The sequence below is a fragment of the Haliotis rubra genome, unplaced genomic scaffold, assembly GCF_003918875.1.
Source record: "Haliotis rubra isolate DU_JTF1 unplaced genomic scaffold, ASM391887v1 Scf125, whole genome shotgun sequence".
In the NCBI taxonomy this organism is placed as follows: Eukaryota; Metazoa; Mollusca; class Gastropoda; order Lepetellida; family Haliotidae; genus Haliotis; species Haliotis rubra.
Genome location: NW_025765170.1, coordinates 579,326 through 605,297, shown reverse-complemented (window position 1 = coordinate 605,297; position 25,972 = coordinate 579,326). Strand labels below are relative to the sequence as shown.

At 41.1% G+C, this 25,972-nt stretch overlaps 1 protein-coding gene across 4 annotated transcripts in view; it reads right to left on the bottom strand.

The window, feature by feature from the left end:
* Nucleotides 1-25,972, bottom strand: part of LOC124266354 (inositol monophosphatase 2-like) — a 33,805-nt gene extending 7,833 nt beyond the window's left edge. Inside the window, exons 1-5 of one of the 4 annotated variants that reach the window (XM_046701161.1) lie at nt 25,843-25,935; nt 15,644-15,724; nt 3,506-3,600; nt 2,429-2,562; nt 1,303-1,407 (exon numbers count right to left, since the gene is read on the bottom strand). In XM_046701161.1, coding sequence (XP_046557117.1) covers nt 1,303-1,407; nt 2,429-2,562; nt 3,506-3,583 — 317 coding nt within the window. In that variant the 5' untranslated portion in view covers nt 3,584-3,600; nt 15,644-15,724; nt 25,843-25,935. Of the gene's footprint in view, nt 1-1,302; nt 1,408-2,428; nt 2,563-3,505; nt 3,601-5,522; nt 5,711-15,643; nt 15,725-21,338; nt 23,153-25,842 lie in introns of those variants that run through there. The other 3 variants (XM_046701160.1, XM_046701162.1, XM_046701159.1) reach the window with 3 other exon arrangements.

Below are 25,972 nucleotides of genomic sequence, written 5' to 3'. Positions count from 1 at the left end.
GAGGAGACTTTGGTGGGTGGGTTGATGGGTATTTAGGGGATAGAGATTTTATCTATGCATAACTGCAATCGTAACTACTCGTGTAGGCCGGATGGCGTAGGTCACGGGAAGAGGCGAGTAGTTACGAAGGTGCATAACTGGTGTTACGGTACTGGGCCTAGATTTTCGAAGCTCTCTTAGCGCTAAGATAGTCGTAAAATGCCATTCATTAACATTAACTTACGACTATCTTAGCGCTAAGAGAGCTTCGAAAATCTAGGCCCAAGTTACGACCAGCCTGGTTTCCTTGGTATGTTGCGCTGACGCTTTACTGAAGCGCCAGCAGTGTAGCGCATGCGCAACATACACAGGGAACAGGTTGAGGTTACGTCACGTTTATAAAGCAAAGTCTCCACTGACTCGACGTCACTTGATGTGTTGTCGGGGTCCAGTCCGGAATGATATCCTTCTAATATATATATTATTATGGCACTGTAGCGTCCTCTGTCGTTTTCTTAAACGATATGGCATTAGGCAGTTCAGCATAACAACGTTTTACTGTAAATACATCTCGTTGGTTAAGCGAATGATTACACTGAAAATCTTAAGAACGTATTCATGAGAGAAGATCGACAAAATGTATACTAGCAAAGGCCATTCGCATTTAATTCACCCTCGCATTAATTTCAAGATTTACAGTATATAGAGATTACTACACGAGTACCATTTATCTTACAACCAGTTGTTAAAGAACGCATCTCACAAACAGAAGCCATACGGTAGCCAATCACAGACCTGTAATTCGATCTCACCAATGTGTTTGATGCCAAATATCTCAAATTGGTTACTCACCGCAGATGGGTAGTTATTAGTGTTGGGAATTGGTTAAAATCACATAATTGATGGTTGGTTCATTACAACCGATAAAGCATCGAAAATAATTGGTTAGCTTCATTTATGAAAGTTTCCTGGTTATTATTGTTAATACACAAAAACATAAAGGAAAAACATATAGTTCTTTAGGGTGTTTTTCAAATTGCACATCAAAATGACTAGTATGTTAGGAACATAAATTTCTTGGGGTCTTTAAGATAAATTCATTTGTGACTTGGAACGAGCTTGTAGTGCTCATAAAATGTAACAGACAAAACCAACCGTGTGAAAAATATTGTTAATGCAAAAAGTGTTCCAGAATCGTTTGTGTTTGATTATGAGAAAACATGATCGATTGCTTGGTCGTTTAGTCACTGCGACCAATCTTCGATTATTTCAATTAATCGGACCACCACTAGTAGTTATATCTGGGTGATCACGAATACATACCCGTGTATAAAGTTAGTTGTTCCGTCTATTGGGTCGAGGATCCACGTGGGGTCGTCTGTGAAGTTACACGGTTTGCCGTCAACAGCTGTCTCCTCGCCTATAAACCTAAATACAGGGATATGAGTGAGTGAGTGAGATGGGTTTTACGCCGCTTTTAGCAATATTCCAGCAATATCACGGCGGGGGACACCATAAATGGGCTTCACACATTGTACCCCTGTGGGGATTCGAACCCGGGTCGTCAGCGTGACGAGCCGACGCTTTAACCATTAGGCTACCCCACCGCCCTACCTAAATACAGGGATATGACAGAACAATGGTAGGTCACACAGTGAGTGAGCCGTTCACGCCGATATTTAGCAAAGCTGTATTCATATCTTGCGGGGACTTATAAATTGTATCTCCAGAATCGAACTAAGGTCAACATCCAACGAAACATTACCTTAACTACTGGTCTTGTACGAATCGATCTTAACTCTAAGTGATCGTAATTCCCGTACCTTACACAGACTTACGACAGGCACCCTGGCAATTGGGATACGATGACATGTGTCAACCAAGTCAGTGAGCCTGACCACACGATCCCGTTAGTCGCCTCTTACGACAAGCATTGGTTGCTGAAGACCAATTCTAACCCGGGTCTTCACGGGTCCTTCCTCTGCTGGGTGGGATTAGGTGAAGTAGAGTTTAACGTTGTGTTCACGATTATTAAAGTCTTTAATGATTGCCCATGCTAAATTATCAGTAATTGTTACAGTACTCAAAATGCTGTTATACCGACGCCGCGCCGATCAGTCCTTGATTTATTCCCTTGATACAGGCAGGGTAACAAAAAGTAGCGTCTTTTTAAGTTGGTCGGGGATAAACCCACCTGCCCTCTACCCCACTCCAACTCAGTCCCCTTCATAGTGAGAGAGTGATGTTAGTTTTACGCCGCTTTTAGCAATATTCCAGCAATAGCACGCGGCGGGGGACACCAGAAATGGGCTTCACACATTGTACCCATGGGGGGAATCGAACCCGGGTCTTAGGCGTCACGAGCGGAAACTTTAACCACTAGGCTACCCCACCGCCCTCCCCTTCATAAGAAGCGGCAGCAAACATCACTCACTCAACTCACTCGTACCTGTGATCTGGGTATTCTTCCTTGAGGGCTGCTATAACACTCCTCTCTATAGCGCCATCCGTCTCCGTGACCAGGTCAGCGTGGTTTGTCTTTCTGTCCACTTTCTTGTCCTTGTAGAATGCTTCTCTCATCACCTGTAAAACAGGAGCAGCACAGGTTCATTAGCTCACCTTTCGTGAAAGGATATTCATGTGTTCAAGAAGAGAAGAAGAGCCTGGGGGTTTAAGTTCAGCGACGGTCGACGGACGAAGTGTCATAAAGTAAGCTCACAGGAGGAGCCGAAGGCAGCCGGCAGATGTGATTGGAAGTAAAGTTTAAAACAATGTACTGTGTGAAGCTGCCATAGCGTTATATTGAGGTAAAGGAGTGGTGTCGTGAACATTCTGATAGTGCCATTCAGAATCACGATAAAATGTTTTACCACATCCAAATTTGCTTAATGAACATAACACAAAAACATGTATGAGTGAGTTTGGTCCAACGCCTCTTAGAAGTATTGGGCAGTGGGGAGCCTAGTGGTTAAAACATTCGCTCGTTACGCATAAGACCTGGTTCCGATTCCCCACAAGAGGACGTGTGTGAAGCCTATTTCTGGTGTCCCCCACCGTGCTGTTGCTCGAATATTGCTTGCGGCGGCGTAAAACTATACTCACTTCACTTGGAACTATGCTTTAGTTATGTCACAACATGTCAGTTTGACATGAAGCAATTCACAGGCGTTTCCATCATAAGTAAAAACCGGATAGAATTGGTGTTCAGTAACCCATGCTTGTCGTAAGAGGCGACAAACGGGATCGTGTGGTCAGGTTCACTGGCTTGGTTGCCACATGTCATCGTATCCCAAATGGACAGACTGATGCTCATGTTGCTGATCACTGGATTGTCTGGTCCAGACTCGATTATTTACAAACCGCCGCCATATAGCTGGAATATTGCTGGGTGCGGCGTAAAACAACAAACCAAACCAAAACCATCTTATCCCTCTTTGGTAAAAACCCTCGAGCACCGGTATGGTGCAGAAACATTATCAGAGCGAAGCTTTGGGTGATGTATATATAAAACATCAATTATTCTCACCTTACCCGACGTCCTGGCAAGATCAATCGCCTTGTCCAGAAAGCCTTGGAGATCTTCCTCCGAAACCTTGACCGACATCTCTGCGTCAGGCGATCCTGAAAGACCGGGGTCTCTTTTAATCATTTTGCCATGACGACATCTACTTTATCTGCTGCAAATATTTCATGTCAGTTATTAGCAAGTTCCGACGACGAAAATACATCATCAGTTTTGTCATTTCACACTACAATGTCTTCATTTTTTTCATAGACCATCATAAACACATCACTACTGATTTCACTTACACTATGACGTCATTGGTGCCAGTTGCCAGTTCTCACACAAATCGAACCTAGATCTTCGGAGCAGCAAGCAAATACTTTAACCAATACAACACACCACCGCCCCTGAACATACCACCATGTGAATACACAATGCCATTTAGAAAGTGGTCAAATGTAACATATGTTATATTTATTATATCTCTGTGTATTAAATACTACTAATACAACGATTCGATGTTAAATCATGTTTCGTAATTTTGATCATACTTTTCGAATCTAAGCCCCGATCCACAAAACGTTCGTAGCGCTACGACATTCGTAAGCCTATATATGATAAACTATAGAGTTACGACAGGTAATATTAACCTTGACGCAAACGTCGCAGGGACCGCTGTGCCAGTATTGAATATGGTCCATGGAAATTTTTGACAACAGTCTATCTATACATTTCTGAAACGTTATTTTATTACTGTGACGATTATGGCGGATTTAAGACTAATATCTTTTTCAGTCTACATCATGTTTACTTATTACGATTTGCTATATGTTTTCGTAAGAAAGGCCTAACTGTTCATTCCTTGGAAGACTTCACCGCATCCTTCTCGTCTAGTTACGTAATGTTTGTCGACTCCCGCTACATGCTGTTTCATTCTACGTGCGAAAGAAAAAATCCAGATAAATAGAAAAAAAACGTAGTAGCCTCCCTTGAATATTCTATGTCGCGATGTGTACGCATGGACAGATATCGTCATGTCATGATCCGAGCACGTGAAGTTTCGGTCAATCTTGAAAAGTAAACATGACACGTTGTGTTAATGATCAGCATGGGTTCCTCCACAATCATGAGCTGTATTAAAAACAAAACAAGCATTGTCACTAAGGTGACATAATCCCCCGCCGCAAATTATCAAATCAAACTTATAAAGTAATGAAAGTTTAAGTTAAATGTCAACAAAAACATGACCAGTCAACCTCTCTTGATATCTTGCTCTTTAGGTGTTCAAACACACACATATTTACAAGACTGACTTTGACCTTGACATGAATGTCATAGTGTATGAAATATGCAAAAATAGTACTAAAGAAATTGCCTTATTGAAAAACATTTAAGGGAAGTCTTGAAAGTCTGAAGAAAATCCAGTGAACCGTTCTTGAAATATCTTGCTGTCAATTCAGGTTAACATGCTGAAATCTTCAAAGTGTCACTGTGACCTTGGTCACCAAAATCGACTGGGCCCTGCACCTTCCCTAGATAAAGCTCGATTTAAAATATGAAGACAATCCAGAGAACGGTTCTTGAGATAGCTTAACATGCAGGTTTACATGCTGAAATCTTCAAAGTGTCGCCATGACCTTGAAAATTATGTGAAGGTCACCAAAATCGACTGGGCCCTGCGCCTTCCCTAGATAAAGCTTTGTATTAAATATGAAGAAAATCCAGTGAACGGTTCTTGAGATAGCTTAACATGCAGGTAAAACGTGAAAGTCCCCTTGCGACCTTGAAATGAAGGTCAAGGTCACCAAACCTGACTTGGACCTTTCTTATACTGTGACGAACCTAGGTACCAAATATGAAAAGAATCTAGAGAACGGTTCTTAAGATATTCCAATTCGTACGTACGGATGTACGGACGGACGGACCGACGGAGCCTAATACTATATGCCCCGCTTCGCCGTAAACGCGCGGCGGGGGATAAAAAATAATGTGTGATTAAAAAATAAATGATTAAAAATACTCTATTTCAGGTACTCACACGTTATGATCTCAAGTTTTCAGAACCTAACCCTGTGTCCAGAGAAGTGAGCTAAGAGACTTGAGTACGGCACCCAACGGGTATGGCCTCGTGGGGCTATCTAGCTAAGCAAAAGAGTAGCGTTAGGCTCCACGTGCCGTGAACAGGCAGCCACTCAGCGAATCTGGGGAGAGTTAGGTGACAGACTGGCGCTAGGCCCCGATATCAACTGGACACAACCAAAGCGCGATGAGTGTGTAATTGGGTCACGGTGAACTTGTACGAGGCTCTTGATGGGTGTGATCAGCCACACGAACCACATACGCCGATAAGGACGCGTCAACGAGGACAGGAATGAATACATGTAGCGTTTCTGCTTTCTATTCTTACATGTATGTGTAGTTCAAATGTATTTCCACGGATACATAAATACGAGCAGTACGACCAGTTGTTTATCTATGTGTGGGATTTGTACTTTTTTTGTATTTTGAAACAATCTGTACTGTTCCGTGAAGAGAATATTTTTAGGTCTCCCCGATAACTAGCTCGACTTTTCCTGATAAGTATGCAGAGAGTATCGGGGTTGGCACCATATTATTGGTTTCACATTTCCAACCCCCAACTACAAGAGCACGGGTGGGTCCCCACCCCCACCCAAAAAAGAAACATGCCACGTGCACGTATTTGGTGGGGCGGCGAGATCGCCTAGTGGTTAAAGCGTTTGCTCGTAACGCCGAAGACCCGGGTTCGATTCCCCACATGGGTACAATGTCTGGGGTCCCTGCCGTGATATTGCTGGAATATTGCTAAAAGCGGCTAAAACTAAAATAAACACACACACACTTATTTGGACGGGATCGGGTGGCCAGGCTCGTTCACTTGGCTGACACATGTCATTGTATCCCAATTTCGTAGATCGATGCTCATGCTGTTGATCACTGGATTGTCTGGTCCAGACTCGATTAAATACAGACCGCCGCCAATATGCACTAGACGCCAAAAGAAACGTTACCCTCCTATCGTTATGAATTACTGAAAAACTACTTCTAAAAAAGATATTTTAGAAGTGTTAACTTTACAAGAAAGCTTAACAACACAGCTTTATGCAAATTACAAATACAAATTCTCAAATGCATTCATATTTGGGTGAAATGCATCTTTTTCAGAAGAGTTAAATTGTCGTATATTCGTCCATGCCGAAATAAACCAATAATAGTCATTTTGATGTCCAAGAGACAGGTTGAAATATATTTCTGCTTTGGGACAATGATAAACCATTTAAAGTCACCATTTTTCAACTATTAAAATAAGAAACAACTGTTGTAGAGTGTGTAAAATTGTAAAATAATCATTCCTATGATTTCAGTCTTTGAAAACATTTTCTGCTGATTTGCATTAGTGAAAACAAGTAAAACGTGTCTTTGTTATTGTGAAAAAATGTTTAGGAACACCTACAATTATCTTTGTTAACATTTTTGCTTGCAAAGTAACATGTTTCCATTTCCATTTTACACATAGCAATATCAATCGCCAAAACGCAGCAATATTCAAACAGTATTTGCATCCATTTCACATGCAGAATGATTCTATAGGGTATAAAGAGAGCCTAGAAGACATGATCTGATACACAAGTACGAGAAATATGCCACGATTAACAGCTGAAGGGAGAGAAAGAGCCACTGGGATGGTGCAGATGGGGTCGGCATACAATGCTGTTGCCAACGCCCACGGATGCCACCGTATCACAGTCATAAGACTTATTCAGGGCTTCAGGCAGACTGGGATAACCGTAGACAGACCAAGAAGTGGACGTCCACGCATCACAACGCCAGCTGAAGATACTACTTCAAGATAGGTATCTCCGTCATTAAGGAAGGAGGGTAACGTTTCTTTTGGCGTTTAGTGTAGCTGTAGTATTACTGAGTGCGGCGTTAAACAACAAACAAACTTATTTGGGCATTTCAGTGTTACCGTTATGTGTCTTATTCTGAGGGTTTCCCCGTATTGGACTGTACCCAAAAGAACGAGAACTTGTATGTTACTATACATATACACTCTCACAAAAAAGAAACGCAACCCCTGTTTTTTTTGGTAATGTTTATATCAATTTTAACTGGTTATTACATTTGTATTTTTAAAGATAACGCCATGAAATTTGACATGGTGAACCTTAGGTCAGCACGGTATAAGGTAACAGTTAATGCAGGTCAGTATCGAACTCTCAATTTACGCTAGGGGGCGTTGTCTTCAGTATCTCGTTGTAGAGCCACGAGCTCTAATCACAGCAGTGCATCTCCTCGGAACAGAACGAATCAGACGGCGGATGTTTTCCTGGGGGATTGCTCTCCACTCTTCCTGGAGTGCTGCGGCCAGTTCAACAAACGTGTGCGGTTGTGGTGTACGTGCACGAACACGACGATCCAGCTGGTCCCACAGATGTTCGATAGGATTGATGTCTGGCGATCTGAGGGCCACGGCATCACGTTGACGTTTGAATTCTGTAGGAATGCCACTGTTGCACGAGCTGTATGAGGGCGGGCATTGTCATGTTGAAACAACTCCCTCTGTTGGTCGATTATCGGCAGAAGATGTGGCTGTAAGACGTCATCAATGTACCGTTGTGCCGTCAAATTGCCACGAATGATGACCAAGTCTGACAGTTGGTTGTAAGACATGGCTCCCCATACCATGATGCTTCCTCCTCCAAATCTGTCGACCTGTCGAACGCAGTTCGGTGCAAAACGTTCATTTGCTCGTCTATAGACACGTTGTTCACCGTCACGTCGTTGAAGAAGAAAACGAGACTCGTCACTAAACCAGACTCTTCTCCAGTTTTTAGGGTCCATCTCCTTTCGTTAGTACACCACCTGAGACGTTGGCGTCGATGTTGGCGTTTCAAGACGGGCCCAACAACTGGTCTTCTTGCACGTAAATTTGCCTCATGTAAACGGTTCCTGATGGTTTGGGCCGATACTCTCCTCAAACCTGGCACCTGTGTTGCAGTGATGGTGGGTGTGGCTGGCCGATTACGTAGGTGGCTGAGTCGAATAAAGCGATCCTGAGCCGGTGTGGTGATCCTAGGTCTACCGCTCCTGGGACGATCTTCAATTGCATGGAACTGTGTGTAACGATTCCAAAGTCGTGAGATTGTTGTTTTGTGTACGTTTAGATGACGAGCAACTGTTCCAAAGCTTTCCCCGGCCTCAATGCGACCAATGGCAATATTTCAATTTGCTGTACTCAAACGGGGCATTTTCGAACTTGATTTGCAGAGCAAATTATGAGTGAAAAATTACAAACTACGCGTGCTTTTAAAACCCTCTACATGAACTGTGTTTTCAACGATTTGCACGTGCAACAGGCTTTTAGCATTTTGTACATGACAATTTCGCACTTTCTCAAATAACACGGATACAAAGGTCATCATGTGTGACAATGGTTCCGTTTGGGAGCTTATACTGATCAGATGGGAACGTATTAACAGTATTTTGAAGAAAATTCTAATTTACATTCACCATCTTTATTCTAGAAATGATGTCAGATATTTAGATAGGGGTTGCGTTTCTTTTTTGAGAGAGTGTATATACTGTAATCTAAAATATGACAGAATGTTACATGGGTAAATATTCTCCACACTTTACTTGTGTGTTCGTGTCTATCACAACAAACACGGACACTTGGATCGTCTTCTTCTGAGGGGGCATTTCAATACAATTCCATAATATTTGGCGAATTCAAGGGGCACAAAATACGTCTATATTAAAGAAAGCACGTGAATCAGTATCAAACAGATGATACTAGGTAAGGTAGCATTTTTATTTTCTGTGTTTCTTATCGCCCGACCGACCCTTCTAATTTAATTGACACTCCCCCCCCCCAAAAAAAAGGGAAAAAAAACCCCCAAAATAAAAAAATAAAAATAAAATGACTTTTTTTTTCATTCGAACACCGCCGACTCGAACCTAAAACGTACCGCCTCGTCATATATAATGTTTATATTTATAATCAGTCGCTGCCACACGTCCAAAGAACGCGAGAAATTGTTAAAAGAATTACATTGGTATAAAATTTTGTCTTTATTCATTTTTTGCCCGACCGACTGACCCATGTTCAGAATTTGGTGGCTTCGTGAAACACATGAAAAATGATGCCCTAATCGCGGGCTCAGTCCCACCGTGGTACCCATTACAAACACATGCATAGGGGTTCCATTAGGTCACTAGCCCTCAAACACCATCAATATATGGTAACAATCAAAATGAGAAACGGCATTGAACATAATCGCCGTCAAATTTGGAACTGCCCTTCGCATGTCACATCATCATCATTAACTAAGAACTTATATAGCGCAAGAATCCAGTCAGTATAACTACTCTAAAGCGCTTTGAGAGGATGCATGTCACATGTGTCAACAATGTCCACTCAGTCTAGGCGTAAGTCTTTGAGAAAAGGTGGGGTCTGAGATTGGTTTTTAAAGTGGCCAAGTTATTTGCAAGTCTCAGTTTTAATGGCAGATCATTCCAGAGTCGTGGAGCTGCTCTGGCGAAGGATCGATCTCCATAGGTGGTGGTCCTTGCGTGTGGAACACACAGCGTGCCTTGTCCCATGGATCTGAGCGACCTCGCGGGCTTGTACTCCTGAAGGAGTTCCTGGAGATACACAGGGGCTAGGCCTGTCCTTGCTTTGGAGGTTAACAGTAGCACTTTATAAGTGATTCCGTGTTATGATGACATCGGTATGCAGACTGCAACGTTTCTGCTTTTCCAATTCTGATGATATGATCATGGAGCCTTGATGCTACCACTCTCTCCATAACCTTAGCAGCAAAGGGCAAGTTCGAAACTGGTCTATAATTTTTTAGGTTGGTTGAATCCAACTGAGGTTTCTTGATCAGTGGTGTTATAGATGCTAACTTGAAGGTGCTTGGAACACAAGCTTGATTGAATGAAGCATTGATCACACTGGTTATTGTTGGTACTGTTTCATCCAGACACTCCTTCAACAACCAAGTAGGCATAGGGTCTAGTGAACAAGACTTTGTAGGACTCCTCACAATCACCTGTCACACCTCGATCTCAGACGCTGGTGGGAAACAAGACAGCTCTGGAATATCCATCATATTTATGTCGGCATGAGCTGTGGGCGAGGTTTTTCTGTGAAGAATGATGAGAATGTTTCAGCAATTGAGGAAGATTGTCAGGAAGGGCTTGAGATTTTGTCTTGTACAGTAGTCTGTTAGAGATCTTGAATATTTTGCAGCTTCCACAATGTCAGTGAAATATTTCCTCTTCGCCAGTTCAACCAATGCCCTTTTACCCTATTTCGTGCTAGGGAGTGCATCTGCTTATGTGCAGTGAGCCCACTATGTCGCATCCTTCTTTCGAGTTTACGCCGTTCTCTTTTTGCTGCACGGATGTCGTCGTTGTACCATGCCTCTGTCAAGTGAACAGTAACAGTTCTTGTCTTTAGAGGAGCGTGGTGGTCTACGACTTCTCCAACAATGGTGTAATTCTCAGCCATAAAACCATATTAAAAGTTTTACCAAGGCCTTGATCAAACAACCTTCGAACAAGAGTCGAATGACTTTATTTGACCCCATAAGTCGTGAAATCTAGACACCAACGGCTGGTATTGCTGAAATGATGCCCGACATAAAGGGACAGTCGTTTGTTGGAAAGTCACTCCGCTTGTCAGTCTTGTGGGACTTGTAGAAAGATTTGAGATGCTCTTGATTCTTAATTTATGAATAGAAGTTACTATGAAACAAAAGTGGCGATGCTACTGCTCTCCTTCATTTCTTGGGCAGAGGAAGGGAAGTGGCCCTTTCCCGTTATTGAACGTAACAAGGTCATCCTCATCAAGCCGGTTTATCTTCAGAAATCAACACACTAATGACCCATGACCTCTTTCCAGTACTGTGTACTGTTATGTTACTATTCCAGTTGTCACATCGAGGCAAAAAAAACAGTCCACATCGATACAAAAAATTTGTATTATCTTACGTCAGAATGAAAATTCAGAGAGAGGACTGGAGATGGGAAACACAATACAAAACTCGGTCACCATAAGGTTTAATTCCCGTATTGAATGATGTTGCTGATTTCGTATTGTTGCCTACATGTTTTATGGCAATGATTAATGTGTTAATGATCCAGACGCGTAGTTGTCCCATTTAAGTGGACGTTGCGCTGGCTGAGTGGGTTAGATCGCTGACTTCGTGTGCTGGCGTTTAGATCCCTGACTTTGAGAGTGTGGGGTTCGAAATTCCGGATGGAACAAAATGTACTTTAGTGAGAATGCCAAATATAACACAATCATGTGGCAAAGTGTAGATTTGAACAACCATGAAGTTCATATTTTTTACTTATCTATTGACAACAAATGTCTTAAATATTTTGTTTGTTGATGGAAGTTACACTTTGCAAGTCCTCAGATGTACACAGTATGCACGATGATTCAAAGCGTAAACCTTCTTAAACTTAAAATCCATCAAACTGTCCTTTCTAACCTAATTTCATAATCAGAATTTGTGCAATGAAAACATGTTATTGCACTGCAATCTTTCATAAAATATCAGTAAAAAGTATTTTTGCGATTTATCACCCACAGCAGGTTTTGGGATAGTCTGGAGGTGGCTCGAGTCGCTATTCGCCTTTTTGCCGAAGAACATGTCCTTCTATCGATGCGAAAATAAGGCAAAGCAATGCGAATGACTATTGCGATAGCGAATAGTCTATTGCAACATACTATTGCGATATCGATAGTTTATTGCGACCAACTATTGCAATACTATTGCAAAAGTGTGTTTTTTCTCCTTGCATTGCTTCATGTGAAATCATTTCCCAAATGTATGTGTAGTTTATATGAAATAAAAACAAGTTGAAGTAGTTTCAGTCCCTTTCATAACTGGCAAGAAACTTGAAACCCAGATCAAGTAAACAGCTAAAACATAAACTCAATGAAGCTGCTAGTATGCACCCAAAACAATAAAAAATACAGAACAATATATAATAACAATAAATCCCCCGGAAAAAAAAAAATATATATATAAAATACCCATTTTGATTGAGCATTTATCAACGTAAGGCAATTACTAAACTATCGATAGTCACACATTCTATCGATGCATCGATAGTTTCTACCATCGATTAATTGATATCGGAGACTCCATAATTGCAAGTCATCGATAGTTCGATGCATCGTTACAGCCTTATTATTTACAAACCGCGTTCATACAGCTGAAATAACGTTTAGTGCGAACCTAAACAAGATCAAACAAGCTATAATGATGGGGCCTCATAAATGGCTAATGCGCCCGTAAAATCCATTTTTTGGCTCCGAATGATTTTCGTAAGATTCGACTAAACGTGTTTTTCAGACTATAAAACCAGCATATTATAACTCTTTCTGTTCGGTAGTGAAGCGTAAGCTTTAGAACAGCTTTAGTGATTTGTTTATTGTAAATATGATGACACTTTACTGACACAATAAAAACATGTTGTTAACATAGAATTATTGTGCTATTACTACTTATATGGGGCAAATCTTCATGTAGGTAATGAGCTGTGGCGAAACATTAGTATCCTGCTTTCGACGCGATGCCCACCACACTCGATGGAACTGTAAGTGTCGATATTCTTCAAGAAACTACTCTTGTATTTGACCATCATAGCTCCTCACATGATGGGACTGTATAAGTGTCAACATTCTTGATAACCCCACAAACGACGGACCTGAGTCAAGACCTGAACCCCCTGGAGCACATTTGAGACATATCGCGATATACTTTAATAAACGTGAAGGAAACTTACCTTTTTTTGTTTTGCTTCGTTATTCAATGACAAAACGGCCGGCATACTGTAATACTATAAATTGTATTAAAAAAAGAAAATCGAATCCCTGACAATGTCACCTAATTTTGAGATTGCTGTTATCAGAACCATAACATATATGTTTATTGACTTATAATGTAGAAATTAGGATTGACATGCACAATTAGTGTCACTCACGGTCAAACTCACAGGCCCCCACTGCGGGTCAGAAAATCGATAAACTAGGCCCCGGTTTAGTATCAACACCCCCTACTATATAATACATAAAGGTTCATCACGGAAATACGGCGACATGATCGAAAACCGGACAATTACGCACACATCAATCAATATATCCTGCTCGAGTTGCTGTGCCGGAAGTATACCAAACTAGCTCGACTTCACTACCTCCGGCGATCTGATTGGCTAACACATAACATAAAAAATATTTGTACTCGTTTTTAAAATTATTCTTACCAAGATAAAACATCAGAAAGTGACATCTTGGATGATAGACGTTTGAGTTTCCCTCTCATTTTAGCACGTGCATTTGTTGTCATTTTATTAACCAATTTGATTGCGCTGACGACCTAGTTTTGTACACTTCCGGCACAGCAACTCGGTCTTTGGCAATTAAAACCTCCAACAAATGCACCCCCACGGAGAGCACGTGTATATGCCTCCTACACACATAGGAAATATGGACAAAAGCTTTTGATCCCGGTGAGGCCTTTAAAATAGGATATATTGATTGATGTGTGCGTAATTGTCCGGTTTTCGATCATGTCGCCGTATTTCCGTGATGAACCTTTATGTATTATATAGTAGGGGGTGTTGATACTAAACCGGGGCCTAGTTTATCGATTTTCTGACCCGCAGTGGGGGCCTGTGGTCAAACTCTTAAGGTCCCAATATATCAGGATGTACGGGTACACTGCGGTAGGCGTGTTTTTAAGTCAACTGGCCTTATATCCCCCGGGGGGTCGGGGGTGTAAAGCTGGTAGTTGTAGTCCTGATAAAGATACAGAAGGAATCTTTGTCTTCCAATTCTTTTTATTGCAAATTCTCACTGCATATTTTCGTCTGCTATAGTTCAAAGGTGGCCTTGAACTGTCATGCCCCTTAGCTCATTAACAAATATAAGCAAGCCCCTTAGTACCTTAATAAATATAGTTATCTCCCTTAGGCCAGAATGAAGGGCTGGCGAAATTAAGTTCTCAAGAGTTATATCCCTTTACTTGCAAATCAAGCTTTAAATAGGTTATGCTAACAGTTTTAATATCAAATAAAATAGTTTTAACGTCAAAATTAAATATCGCCACCATCAAAGACAATCTCCTACCCAGAGTTCCATGCGGCCAGCCAGCATAGTACCTCTGCCACAGGCCAAAAAAATGTGACGATTCGTCACATCTTGCACCGTCCATTCAATATACTGTACATATTTCTTAACTCTTTTATTTTTGACGAGCCTAAACATCTAATTAAACATCTTTGATAGAATGGCTTAGGTTCACTGAGAAAATATCCTAAAACATGTAACACTATTTCGATTTGCGTAGCGATCCTTTGTTTACATAGGTTGTACGGCTCCCCGTGCGGTCATCGAAGCCGACGGAGCGGCAAACGATGAAGCCAGTTTGATATCTAAATATATACTGTCATAGACCTCACTGTCGCAGTTGTGGACGAATATATATGTAACAATGTAAAACATTATGAACAGAGCGCCGAAAAGCTTTCGTGAGTCCAGTCTCTTCTTCTTATGAATATGCGCGTTTGATTACAAACAAGAGAAAAGTCCGGTCACGTGATATGCAAATTAGCCTGTGGCAGTGATGTTATGTTAAGTCATCGCTGTGCCGGAATGTGCATCAAAGATAGACACCCATTTCCTCACAGGGTTGTGCTCTCCGGTTTCCAACCTTGTCATTTCGTCTTCATATTATTTTACCCCTCTTAGTGGTTTTTTCACCCCAGCAGCACCATCCGCGTCTGTTTTTTTGCGTTCCCATTCATCTTCCTCTTCATATTCTTTTCAAACGCAAGGTTCACAGGTTTTTACATCAATATAATGTCGTAACTGCGTTCGGGATCCATTTCCGTCCGACAGTAATTAGGGTCGAGATGCCTGTTACCCCGTCACAGTTATCTAACTTATTGCCGCTCCTTGACTCGGGGACGAGCTCCAGACATTGCCCTGTCATATACGTGGCCCCAAGGGCAAGTGCTGTGGGGTCGGACTACCGTGGTTCCTAGCCGTCTACATCACATGCATGCACTGGCATACATTCACACAGTGATTAACGCAACACCAGGTTCAATACTCACATGGGTAGCTTGGTCTTAATCCATCTCTTCATTACAAGATGACTCGGGCTAGACAGGACAGGCTCGCCACCAAATGTGGAACTGCAACGGTCGAGATTCGAACGTTCTGCTGACTTGGAACCCGTACCACCTTGCTAGTGTTTAAAGTGTTGGAGCCAGCTCCGCCCTTGTCACATGATCCGATACTACATTTTGTATTGGTTCATACGTACATCATTTCATGGTCTCACGTCTTACATCGTGATAGGATAAACTATTCATCGGGTGATTCACCGTTAACTAATATTTTAAGAGTCTTCTGTATTCTGTTACTTACGACTATTATGTTCTAAATCTCTTGATTTCTTACAAAACAGCGATAGCATCCATTGCATCACGAAATAACCGTTCTCAATAATGGGTTAGATACATTTTTCTGATGATATAATTTCCTTATACACATTTTACCTTTTAACAAAAACTTGTAATGAAATATATCGTATTTATTGAGATGCAGAAGTATTGCATCGCGATGATTAATGCTGGCTATCGATATAGATCATAGAGATCTATAATCGATAACTAAATATCGATCGATTATCGATGTAAATGTTACTTTGAGCAAAATGCGAAACATCTGAAAGTGAGTGGAAACATGTTTTTGCATAGGTCATTAAGCAAACAACCTCCTGGACATAATTTAGAAGCAGACCACGATTAAAGTTCTAAATTTGCATATTGTGTGAGAAAATTAAAACTTTATTCTATCACAAAAGTTAAGGTACAATTATATCGATAACCATTTTCATATTGATAACTATTAATATATTTTCGTATCGACGATATTTCCGATTATCGATTATGTTACTCAGCCCCAGCGATGATGTATCGTTACACCACTACTGTATATGATATATACCGAGAGAAATCAATAAGTGATCACGGAAAATGCAAGCGTTCCTTTATTTTTTTTATCAGTTTTCATTGCCACAGCGCTATTCAAAGCTGGTGATGAAAACTGGAAAATATTAAAGGAACGCTTGAATTTTCCTGTGATCCTTTATTTGTTTCTCTCAGTATATAAGCATTATGTTTTCACAGCTATTCACCTGATTAAGGCACAGGCCCCCACTGCGGGTCAGAGAAAATCGATAAACTAGGCCTCCCAGTTTAGTCAACACCCCCACTATATATTATATAGTAGGGGTGTTGATACTAAACTGGGCCTAGTTTGTGTGAGAAACACTCCGAAACTTCGTGCTATTCACAATAACGGCATAAAACTAAACTCACTCATTTATCTGTAAACCACTTGCAAACAACCATACACAATGGGGACGGGGAGCCTGAAAGTATGGTGTAACAGCAACTAACAAGACGATGCCACACACAGAGGGCTATTATGAATTAATGATGTACACACTTGGGCAGAAACCTTCCAGTCAATATATCACAATATGTATTGCAATATCTCTTAAATTATTGCAATATATCGCAATATGAAAACCAGGGCAATATCCAGCCCTACCCGTGTTCAATTCCCCCACATGGGTACAATGTGTGAAGCCCATTTCTGTTGTCCCTCTCCGTGATATTGCTGGAATATTGCTAAAAGCGGCGTAAAACTCACTACGAGGAAAAGAAAAGTTTTTAGGGTTGATAGTCTTCATACAACTTTACGTCGACTGGTGAATGGAGGCTCTTGACTTGCCTCTTTTCTGTGGCGATATACAGTAACCCTTGAAATTATACTGGATGTACTTCATGATCAACTGAAGAAGAACATACATAAACACCTTCTTATTCAGCGTTGACCAGATTAAAGTACAGTTTGAAGCGGCGTAAAATATCCAGATATCCTCTTTGACTCGCACTTGGTTTGAACATTACAAATTTATCCTTTGGACAATAAGGGACGTATTCATTCATTGAGTTAGTATCAACACCCCCTACTATATATTATATAGTAGGGGGTGTTGATACTAAACCGGGGCCTAGTTTATCGATTTTCTGACCCGCAGTGGGGGCCTGTGGATTAAGGGTGCGGTAGGGTAGCCTCGTGGTTAAAGCGTTCGCTCGAATACCCGTGTCTAGGCCTGTGCAATATTACCGGTAAACCGGTACAGTATCTCGCGATACAATTATCGCGATATAATTCAGATTCTGCAATATATTGGGTCATCCAGAACTAGCTCCCTTTGAATTATCTGCCCTTGATTGCCATAGCAACAAAATGTGCTCTAAAAGTACCAAATATATCACGTATTTCTCTTGGTTTCGTGTAACATTTTACAAGTGGAACTGTCTTTATAAGGGGCTCCAAAAGTGCCAAATATTCTACCAAATGCTTTAAGTTTGTGGAAAACTTCGTGCTATTCACAATAACGGCATAAAACTAAACTCACTCATTTATCTGTAAACCACTTGCAAACAACCATACACAATGGGGACGGGGAGCCTGAAAGTATGGTGTAACAGCAACTAACAAGACGATGCCACACACAGAGGGCTATTATGAATTAATGATGTACACACTTGGGCAGAAACCTTCCAGTCAATATATCACAATATGTATTGCAATATCTCTTAAATTATTGCAATATATCGCAATATGAAAACCAGGGCAATATCCAGCCCTACCCGTGTTCAATTCCCCACATGGGTACAATGTGTGAAGCCCATTTCCTGTTGTCCCTCTCCGTGATATTGCTGGAATATTGCTAAAAGCGGCGTAAAACTCACTACGAGGAAAAGAAAAGTTTTTAGGGTTGATAGTCTTCATACAACTTCACGTCGACTGGTGAATGGAGGCTCTTGACTTGTCTCTTTTCTGTGGCGATATACAGTAACCCTTGAATATATACTGGATGTATTTCATGATCAACTGAAAAAGAACATACATAAACACCTTCTTATTCAGCGTTGACAAGATTAAAGTACAGTGTGAAGCGGCGTAAAATATCCAGATATCCTCTTTGACTCGCACTTGGTTTGAACATTACAAATTTATCCTTTGGACAATAAGGGACGTATTCATTCATTGAACATGTACTCGGCGTCAAGCTATTGGTAACACTATTTCTTAAAAGTTGTAAAATCTTAGTTTTTGTTTGAAATATATAGAACTGAATGTTTTACAAACTTCTCAACAGTATGGAAAAACACATGCATTGATGCTTTTCACTGTTGTTCACTGTTCAGGTACCTGTTTGAAATCGCAGCTTAAAATGACATTTGCTGAAAGGGGTCAGGCTATAGGCCTTTTGGAATCTGGTCAAACTCAGCTGCAGGTTGCTGTCTGCTTTAATGTGACTATTGGTAGACTTTGGCAGAGATTTCAAGCCAATGGGTCCGTGGAATATGCACATCGACCAGGTTGCCTCAGAGTCACAATAGTCCGAGGTGATAGGCACATGATTAACACTGCGTTATGTAACAGATTCCTTAACGCAGCAGAGCTTTAGACAGAACACTTCAATGTTAACAATGTAAGGATATCCAGGGGCACCGTTCGTCGACGTTTAAGGGCAGCCGGGCTACATGTAGGCGACCTGCAGTTCGTCCACCACTAATACCACGTCACAGGAGGTGCGTTTGAGATGGAGTAGACATCATAGCCGCTGGATCAACGTCAATGGTCTCGTGTGCTCTTCACAGATGAAAGCAGAATCAATTTGTCCTTCCATGATAGTCGGCAGATTTCTTTCCATATGAACTGGATCTTCTGATCGCATGGAAAAAGTGAAAACATGGCGACTGGGTCTAGAAGTTTAACTTACCTGAGTTTCGGGTATATGAATGGGCTGATCTTTCAATAACAGTCAAATAGTCAAGACCTGTCTCCCGATCCGCAAATCGGGAAATCCACCTGTCGTAACTCTATAATTTATCATACGCTTGCGAATATAGTAGACCTACGAAGGTTTAATGGATCGGGACCCAGAACAAGAACTAGAGAGGACAGTGAAACCGCGTCTTGTTTCACAGTTAGATCTATGCATACACATTCAGTGTAACAGACAACTATCCGGACAGAACGGCTATTTAGTTAAAAAGGCCATAGGCTCATAATACAGGTATTGTTTGGCAGCATGAAGGTATTGCCTGTATTATGGGCCTGTGACCTTTTTACTGAATCAACTGTTTGTAAACTATCCACAAGAGGGTAGTGTAAAAAAGTGGAACGTCTTCAACTTCCCATTTAGGCCAGGGAACATTCCAGCAACACCAGCCCTCGTTTTTGCAGTTTTCGACTTTTGGAGGAATAAGGGACCGTTCATAATTTATGGTTTTTGGTTGTTTTTTTTGGGTTTGGTTTTTGTTTTGGGTTTTGAGAGAGATGATGATGATGATGATGATTTTTGTGATGGAGAAGCATGTATAATGTGAATGACCCCTAATATATATGTACAAAATAAGTGCCCCACCTGCATGTCATGTACAAAATCAATGACACCCCACACACCTTCCCATAATTTCTAAGCATAATTTTAAACATACTGTTATGTACAAAGTTGCTGACACCCCACCCCCTAATGCGTGTGTACAACATTGATGACCCCCATCCCCCCTAAAAACAAAATGGGTGACACCCCACCCCACCCCTATAATCACATTCTCGTGACATAGTCGTAATCAAACCGACGAATATTGTGCCCTTTCGCAACGACAGTAGTCGTGAAAATGTGGAGTTTGCCAGCCGAGTACATGTATACTGCTATTGGAGCAGCCTTTTTCAGTTATGTGTAGGTAATCTAGCTTCTAGAGAGAGGAAAGCACAGGTTTATACCACTTTGTACACGTTTGTTACACCTAGGAGCACGAGTATGGTGATGCCTTCCAAGGAACACACACCGGGCGAATCTCTGAGGCTAAAAAGACACCCATACAAATGGCGGGGAGTCACATGTTGATTGTACTTCTAACTAGTGGGTATGTACGTCCCGTTTCTTTCGAGTTTACGTCGCTTTTAGCAATATTGCATAAATATCACGTTAGGACACCAACAATAGACTGCAACCCTACACTAGTGTGAGAAATCGAACCTGTGCATCCGTTCTACAACCTGAAGGTTACAATACTGCCAAAGATAATCACATAAAATATATTCCCGTAATTATGCAGCTTCCTTTTTGAAGCGTTTGAAATTATTTCGGTGAAATTTGGCAAACACACGTTGAAGGGACATGGTTTTGAGAAGACTTCGCGCAAGGCAAAAGACGGCAGTACGTGTCTCGAGTTGCTGATAACGTACAGAATCCTGGTTAGCACTAGGTCAAAGACTGTTGGAAGCTGATCAGATGATCTGCATGTTGGTTTCACCATCTTTATCTATTATATATTTTCCCTATTATATTTAAATATGTAAACAATACGATATATACACGATACGGTTGACAGAACACAGGTGATGAACGTCATCCGCGTTTTCCCCCGGAGTATTGTATCTTGATACTATCATTGATAAATAACAGAAAGGAGATATGGCAGATTGGAAAATCCAGCATCGACAGCAGTGGTGGAGTTTCGGATATATATAAATATATATATATATATATCAATTGCAATATTGTATATAATGGCTGCAATATTGCTAAGTGTGGCGTTAAACAACAAACAAACAGATGCATGGATTGCTGAAGATGATTTCAGATCTTCAGTTCAGTGAAACCACTGCACGGGTCTGTGTTAATTAAAAGAATACGAAAGTTTGGATACAATTTCATACATGGCATTTAATTGCATCACTGAATTGACCTTCAACTTCCTGGTCTAGAACGCTTCTAACCCACACATTATACAGTATCCCTTCAGTCACGTAATTTGAGATAGTGTGTGAGGTGACGTTCCCGACGATGAGAGACACTGTCGACTCGGTGTCACTATTCTGCAGCCATATTTCATACTCCAGTGTTATATAATCCAAATACATCACATTCCACGAACGTTTCCATGACAACGTAACCCCTTGTCCTACGGAACTGACGTCACACGCCACCTGCCTCACTGGAGAAGGTATGAGTTGGTTGTTTGCTACGACTCTCGCTGTGCTCTCAGAAAAAGACTGCTTCAGCATTTCAGTTATAGAAGGAATATCGACTTTAGTGTCTTGATATATGTGAAACAACCAGGATGGATCCTCGCAGCAAAGATGTAACGGGATTTCTGATTGGTTAATAATGTCCTCCTGTTCCTCTTTGGGCAGGTCATGAATCCCACCAAGGTCTGGGGGCCAATCAGGATGCATGATTGTGTCTTCACGGTTCTGATTGGCCCATGTTTTATAAACAAGCTGCATGCCATGTATTCCCGCCAGTGTTTTAAAAGGTGTATAGTTTTCCGGGCTGATAGCGTAGGGAAATAATTCAATTATAAAACTCCCAGGATTCAGAAATGTTGCGAGAATCATCAACGAACCATGCATACCAATAATACCTCTAGAACCGTGGACTATTTTCATCATTTCGCCAAAAGAGTGGCTTTCGAACCCAATTACCACCACTTTCAACCCAGTTTCTCGAGCAATAGCTAACGTTAAATCTACTTCGTTTAATATCAGCCTGTTTAATCGTCTGGACAATAGTACAACGTATTCTCCAGAACCGCAAATTTGGCACAGTTCTGAAGATTCAGTCAACAGATACTTGACAGCAGTATGCACATGCTGACTAGATACTTCCAAACCTTCCAGTGGACCTTGTGGTTTATCAAAGCCATACTGGTACCAAGTGGTCCTTTTAGAGATTCCGATGTGGCCGTTCCTGAAGCAGACCATTCCTCCCAGAATATTGATTTTGTCTTTTGTTAGAATCTCGTACGGTGTGAATAGTGAATAAATAGATTCAAACTCCCCCATCTCCCACCCGTCAAGAACCACAAGCTGTACCTGGTGACTGGAGCTATTTTTTCCAAGCGACACTAGCTGCAACGTGTAATGAAGAGGCAGGATGTCGTCATGGATGACGTGCATTATATTGTCAGGTTTAAACCGACTGAACACCAGCGTCTCTTCTTCAACCCAGTGAACGCCGGTATCCCTCAAGATCCGAGAAGGGGCATCCACAGCTCTGAGTACGTGAGTGGTGTGACCTTGAACTGAAGACAGGTCTAACAATCCATGGTGGACACTCTTCATGTCGGCACCTTCAATAAAGCTCCCAGGACCATGCAGGAATACAAAATCCTCCTTCTGGGGATGATAACACAAATTTTCAAATTTACAAATTCTTGACGATTTGTCATGGCCTGAACACCATAGTCTTGTACCGTTGTCATGTATATTTGTCACGGTAGCATGGACAGGGTTGTGTTTGTCTTCTTTATTCAGGTAACCATGGTGGATGGGATCCGGTTCCTTGTCCTGGAATTCCGTTTCGTCTTCATGGTGAGGCTTGCAATATATTTCCAGATCTTCATAAGCAAACTTCAGCTGTAGGTACTTCCTCACTAGTGTGGCAATAACGGCGAGGGTCACTGCGTGCGTTATGTAATGAAGGGATGGCATCTTGAGTTGACCTCATGGCAGAAAATCTGGAAAATAAAAGTCTTTGTGATAAATAATAGCTTTATTCGGGTGGTGCGGCTTTGCGCCGTCATGTAGCCTGAATACTGCTGAGTGCGGAGTTAAACAACAAAACAACCAGCCATTTCAGTACTTGACCAGCCGGGTTAAAATTGGTCTTCAGCAACCCATGACTGTCGTAAAAGGCGACTAACGTGACCGAGTGGTCAGACTCGCTGACTTGCTTGAAACATGTCATCGTATCCCAACTGCGTACATCGATTCTCTTGATGTTGATTACTATATTGTTTGGACCAGACTCTATTGATTAGAGACTGTCGTCATATAGCTGGAATACTGTGTGGCGTTAAAAAATGACAGCCTGTAAATACTCAAGTCAGGACCTAACAAACCAGTGATCGGTGTTAGCAATGTCCGGTTCAGTTGGGTATGCTGACCAACGATCAACAAGGATACAGGACCAGACAATCCTGTGAATGAAATCACGAACATTGATCCACGTAACTAGAATACGGTGACATTCAATCAAGCAAGTAACGACCTCTTTTTCACAGGTTGATGGCCTTGCCTATCCTTGGGCGGATCCAAGGTGCGTGTGTGTGTGTGTGTGAGTGAGTGAGTGAGTGTGTGAGTGAGTGAGTGAGTGAGTGAGAGGCGGTTAGAAACACACACACACACACACACTTGTTTAAAGTCACAACGTCATCCAGTTTTTATAATCGCCTCTTATGACAACAATAAGTTTCTGGGGAACCATTAGCACCAGCATCCCCAGATGCGGGTCATCGAGCGTAGAAGGAGGGGATTTTAGCGCCATACTAAACATTATTCAAGCTGGACCACCGCGACCTATTACTATTCAAGCCTATGCTAACACCTGCCATCAGGGTCAGCTACCGCATAAACAGTCAGGTCACATACTGTAGAGCACAAGGCCCTCATTTAAATCGATCCCATTGTATACTGTCTAATTAATTATCAAGGATTGCTATCATGGGTGACCACAAAATTGGAGACATGGAACCCAAAGATAATTTTATGTATAACATTTTCCATCCTGCATTAAACCGCCTTAGTGAAAGATGGAGACCAACGGTAATCAATACAGACAATAATCGATATAGTGCGTGAGAAAGCTACTTGGAGAATGAGCGAGTAAGTTTAGGCCACTTTAAGCCGTATTCCACTTATTGTATGGCGTGTCGCTTGTTTTTAGGTCGGGACCGAGAAGTGATGCATATCTAAGATACTTCCTACTTTGTTGAAATCCATGAATGAGTGAGTTTAGGTTTACGCCGCATTTAGCAATATTCCAGCAATACCACAGGAGGGGGACACCAGAAATGTGCTCCACACATTGTATCCATGTGGGGAATCGAACCCGGGTCTTCGGCATGACGAGCGAACGCTTGAACCACTAGGCTACCCCACCGCCCCTGAAATCCATCAGCATGGATGTGGTACTGACAAACCTAGAAACAATCCGGCGAAATAGGATTCGAGCGCTCTTGAAATCATACGTTTCATCATACCCAAGGGAGGCAACTCTACACAACTAATTGTGGCGACTTAATTGGCTGAATGGTAAGTCTTATTCACGTTTCTTACAAAATTACTGATATCTTAAATTCTTTTAGAGATATCGTGAATTGAATTGAAAATATCTATAAATTGTAAAGATACCTCGAACAGAAATAATCATACATATTTGCAATAAAATTCATATCACGAAATGGATATGTCGAAGTACATTTATGATATCTTAAAAAGAATTGCTGATATCTTAAATTAGATGAGCGGATTCGGAATACGATTTAAATATATATACATATTCATGTTTGTAATGATATCAGTAATTCAATCACTGATACGTCCAGTATAATTCGTTTGCCGTTCGTTCATAATACAGATATCAACAGCTGATGTAAAAACATCCTCAAATTATTAATGATATCTCTAATTTGATTTTAGATATCAGTAACAGTCAGAATTATCTCGCCGATATCTTAATGCATTAATTATGGCTTTAATACGTTTGTGGATATGTATTTAAAGATATTTTGAATTGAAATTACGATATCATGAATTAACTTCTAACATCATTATGTACAATATGATATTATCTGTTTTATTGATATCTTACCACATTAATAGATATCCCGAAATATTTTGATATCTCAGAAACATTTCAAGATATTCTTCTACTTTGGATATCAGAAACTGATATTTTCAATTATTTACTGATACCTTAAAAAAACCTCTTTTATATTTTAAAATGCAATAGAGATATCTTAAAGCAATTGCAGATCAATAATTTATTAATAAATGTTAAAATGGCATAATATACGGCTGTGCAACATGTAGATTATAATGGGAGCCTTTGGGACTGGTTATTTATAATCGAGCCACCCATGTTTAAAGTGTCCTCTCTTGTGGTCACTGAATTACTAAATGCAGTGCGTCAAATAATCAGAAGGAGATTATCCTCGATAACGAATGCTCTTGTTACACCTACTAGGTGTTCAGTTGATTTTATATCATCTTACTGAATGCCAACAGCGCCTTTGTGAATTCTCAAAAAGTAATGTATACATGTATCGGCGACCACGCATACAGAGCCTCATTATATTTCCGGAGCATCGCATGAAACAACTTCAAAATACATTCACATTCCGTTACAGCACAGGAAACACAATACCTGCTATGTGTACTTTACTTCATGAGGTACGATCCTCCACAGCGGTGTCTCGATACTTCATAATACACAAAGGAAATTGGTAATCGGTGGGGAAGTTTGGCTTGCCTTGACGTATCTAAAGGTGAAGGCC